The 3,720-nt window shown below is 31.2% G+C and overlaps 1 protein-coding gene across 1 annotated transcript; it reads right to left on the bottom strand.

Annotated features, from left to right (window-relative positions):
* Nucleotides 1-2,408: 2,408 nt before the first annotated feature.
* LOC143690026 (olfactory receptor 6C3) lies at nucleotides 2,409-3,347 on the bottom strand. Its single transcript, XM_077168037.1, has one exon. It carries the CDS (start codon nucleotides 3,345-3,347, stop codon nucleotides 2,409-2,411), a length of 939 nt encoding a protein of 312 aa, XP_077024152.1.
* Between the last annotated feature and the right edge of the window lie 373 nt (nucleotides 3,348-3,720).

The following is a 3,720-nucleotide window of genomic DNA, read 5'->3' as shown; positions in this document are numbered from 1 at the left end:
TGTTTCAGTATACATTCAATTAGCTCTGTGCATTCCTCACTGTAAAAATTATTTTATTCAAATATTCCTTGGTAACTTGAGCCAGGACTACTTACCAGGGAGTATCCATCTGCCTGTCCAGGAAGGCAGTTTTCCAAGGTCCTGAAACCAAATGAGACCATTGACTTGTGTCAAAACCTAAGCCTTTCATTCTATAGACTTATCTGGCATGTGTTTCTTTTAAATAACATTTATTATTTTAAAAAAGTATTTTCCTCATATTTTAAAAATTATACTTTTTTTTTAATGTGGGCAGACACTGGGAAATGAACACAGGTCTGCAGCATGGCAAGCAAGAATTCTGCCACTGAGCCACTGTCACACTGCCTTATACTTTGTTTTTAAAATGAGGAGATAAATGTTTCAAAAGTTAGCATGCCTACTTTTCTTATGTTATTATTGATGGGGAAATGAAGCTCAAGTATAAAAACTTAAAAATTCAATAAGGAGTTCTCTAATCATTTTACCAGAGAAAAGCATGAGATTAAGTACTTATAATTCCTTAAACAATTATAGATAGGAATCCACCAAAATGAATCTGAGTATTTAGTTAGACTCCAAAATATATATTGTATAGAATAAGTTTTATATTTTGGTTTTGGTTAGAATTGCCCAGGCAACTCCTTCACTTAAGAAAAAGATTTCCATTTACTGAGCTTGATCAGAATTGCATTTTTGTTCTGGCATGCTAGTACAGTTTATAAGTATGAAGTCTAGTAATGTTATCTGTGTGAAGGCATTGATCAAATCATTTAGCAAATGACAAAATTACTAGATATGTCATAGGAATTTTGAAAGAAACTATTAAGTATATATATTTAGTACCATGCCTGACATTTTTATATAATAACTGTTTGTTGTTAGTGATATCTACTAACATGATGCTTTTCATTATTGTGTTTTTTTCTTTATCTGTTATCTCTATCATGCCTGTAATATTGGTACAAGAAATAGAAATAGGAAATATCTTTCTTGTTGATATTCTGATTTGTTAATTATGAATCATTTGGGCAAGCCTAATGTTGCTTAGACTCTGAATATATTCACAATATATTCTTCATTGAGATAGTATAGCACTATTCTGTACTAAAACTTCACTGTGGTCTTCCTTTTATATTTTTCTCTCTCATTAAATATGCATGAAGGCAACAATCATTCTTTGTCATTTCTGAATCATCTCCTTAGTACTCTCTGAAATTTATGAATAATGGAAAGACATGTGTGAGAGGTCTTAGAAGTATTTAAATCACATTGTTAACCTTTAAGATATCACCAAGATCCCTACAGATTTTAAATTTCACAGAGCTATGTCACCATGTTAATTTCTTATATTGAAATGTATTGTTTTCCAGATCTTAGCAGAAGATAAATAGATATATAAAGACTAACTATTATTTAAAATATACTAGAAATCTATACACAGGATTTTTCATTATTTTACATGTATTTAGATTCATTTTTTTAAATTTCATTTTTTAAGTTAAAGCAGTAGTCTTCAAATTTAAAATGAAGTGTGTTAAAGTTTTTTAATCCATATAATTTGGGAGAACAATAAAAAACTACTTAAATTTGAAGTTTTTCCTTAGTTTAGTTGTTAGTCATATATCACAGGCCATGGTATTTATTATCACATTGGGTTCATTTCTTTAAAATAATCATAGCACATTCTAACTTGATGATTGCATTTTGCAATTAAGAGCTTCATTAATTTACTGAGAAAATAAAAGTGATGTATGTTTTAGTTTGAGTATATTTATTTGGAATGTTATAGAAAATATATAAACATTTTCTAAAAGGGGATATAGAACATGGAAAGGTATAAAAGTTACTTAAAATCATAGCCAATATTTATCCTGAACATAAGTACTAAATTACACACACTCAAAAAATCCAAATTTAAAGTGCAATGTGGTAGTAAATATTAGTACTTGGAACTGATTTTAATTATTAATGGCACAAATAATGGTAATTCTAGAGTGTGATTTAAAACATTACTAATATTCATCTTGAAAATACACAAGAAATTACACAAAGCTTAAAATCTGAAGTTTTATGGTCTGAATTAATAAATAGAATTAAAATCATTTTGTTTCATTTTAAGATTGAGCACACCTTAAAGAAACACAAACAATTTTCATAAAATTCTTTAAGAAAAAAAGTTTATTAAACTTTTAAAGAAATCAATATACACAACATTAGTGATGTGGGCCTGGAAGTAGAAGAAAGGGATTGGAAACAGATCAAATTGACTGTAGTGTTATAAAGAATGAAAACATACAAGATCAAGCCTAAGAGTACATATATTTAGGAATTTCAAGTTTTAGTGAATTGCTCTTTACAGTGAGCTTTATTTTTTCCCCCTAAATATTTCATTTACTTGCATAAAATACTACTTTATGGATCATGTCCTTGAATGCTTGTTTTACTTGCTGGTTCCTGAGAGTATAAATAAAGGGATTCAACATGGGGGCAACGGAGGTATTGAGAATAGCTACTCCTTTTGTCAACGATGCCTTTTCTTTGGCAGAAGGAGTAGCATACATGAATATACAGCTTCCATAAGAGATGGAAATGACAATCATGTGAGAGGAACATGTGGAGAAAGCCTTCTTTCTCTGACTGGCAGATGGAAGTCTCAAAATGGTCCTGACAATGTACATATAGGACAATATCACAAAGGCCAAAGTGAACAGCAAAGCAACCAAAGCAAAATAAAAACCAAGTACTTCTAAGAACCATGTATCAGAGCAAGACAGCTGTAAAAGTGGAAAATAATCACATGCAAAATGATCAATAATGTTGGAATTACAGTAATCCAGCTGAAGGAGAAGCATAAGGGGTGGGAAAATGGTCATAAACCCTCCCAGCCATGCACAGAGCACAAGCAGGATGCAGACCTTTTTGTTCATGATGGTTGTATAGTGAAGGGGCTTGCAAATGGCCACATAGCGGTCATAGGACATGGCTGTTAGAATGTAGAATTCAGTAACTCCCAGGAAGATAAAGAAAAAGAGTTGGGCTGCACAATTGTTGTAGGAAATGGTCTTATCTCTGGTGATAATTGTCCCCAGAAATCTAGGAATACATACAGTTGTAAATGAGATTTCTAAAAAGGAGAAGTTCCGGAGGAAGAAATACATTGGAGTCTGGAGATGGGAGTCCACCAAGGTTAGGATGATGATAGTCAGGTTCCCAGTGATGCTTAATACATATGTGATGAATAAAAAGAGGAAAAGCACAATCTGAAGGTCTGGATCATCAGAAAGGCCCAAAAGGACAAACTCTGTGATCACTGTATGGTTGTTCATTTTTCTCTCTCTTTTTCTTTCTTTTGTCTTCTTTAAAGTTATTTAAAATATTAAAGGGAGGACATGAAAGATATAATGTATTAAGATGGGCATCATCATCTTCAGCACAGTTCTAAAATATCTATGCCATCCATGTCAATTTTATTTTACTTTGAATATCTTGCTGACATTATATTTCAGTACATTTTGGCAAGTATTTCTTTTTTACTTCTCACTTAATATAGTGTAAAAAGTTAGGAAATCTTCACTCAATGAAACATATTTTGAAGTGGTGAATTGAATCAATAGCACTCTGTGTCCAATTTATGCAAAATATCATTACTTTTTAAAAAAGTCTTAAGAAATGCATATTTCTCTCTTTTCAGTCATGCAT

Source organism: Tamandua tetradactyla, chromosome 7, assembly GCF_023851605.1.
Source record: "Tamandua tetradactyla isolate mTamTet1 chromosome 7, mTamTet1.pri, whole genome shotgun sequence".
Lineage (NCBI taxonomy): Eukaryota > Metazoa > Chordata > Mammalia > Pilosa > Myrmecophagidae > Tamandua > Tamandua tetradactyla.
Note: the sequence above shows the minus strand (reverse complement) of the source record. Positions and strands in the feature narration are given on the sequence as shown.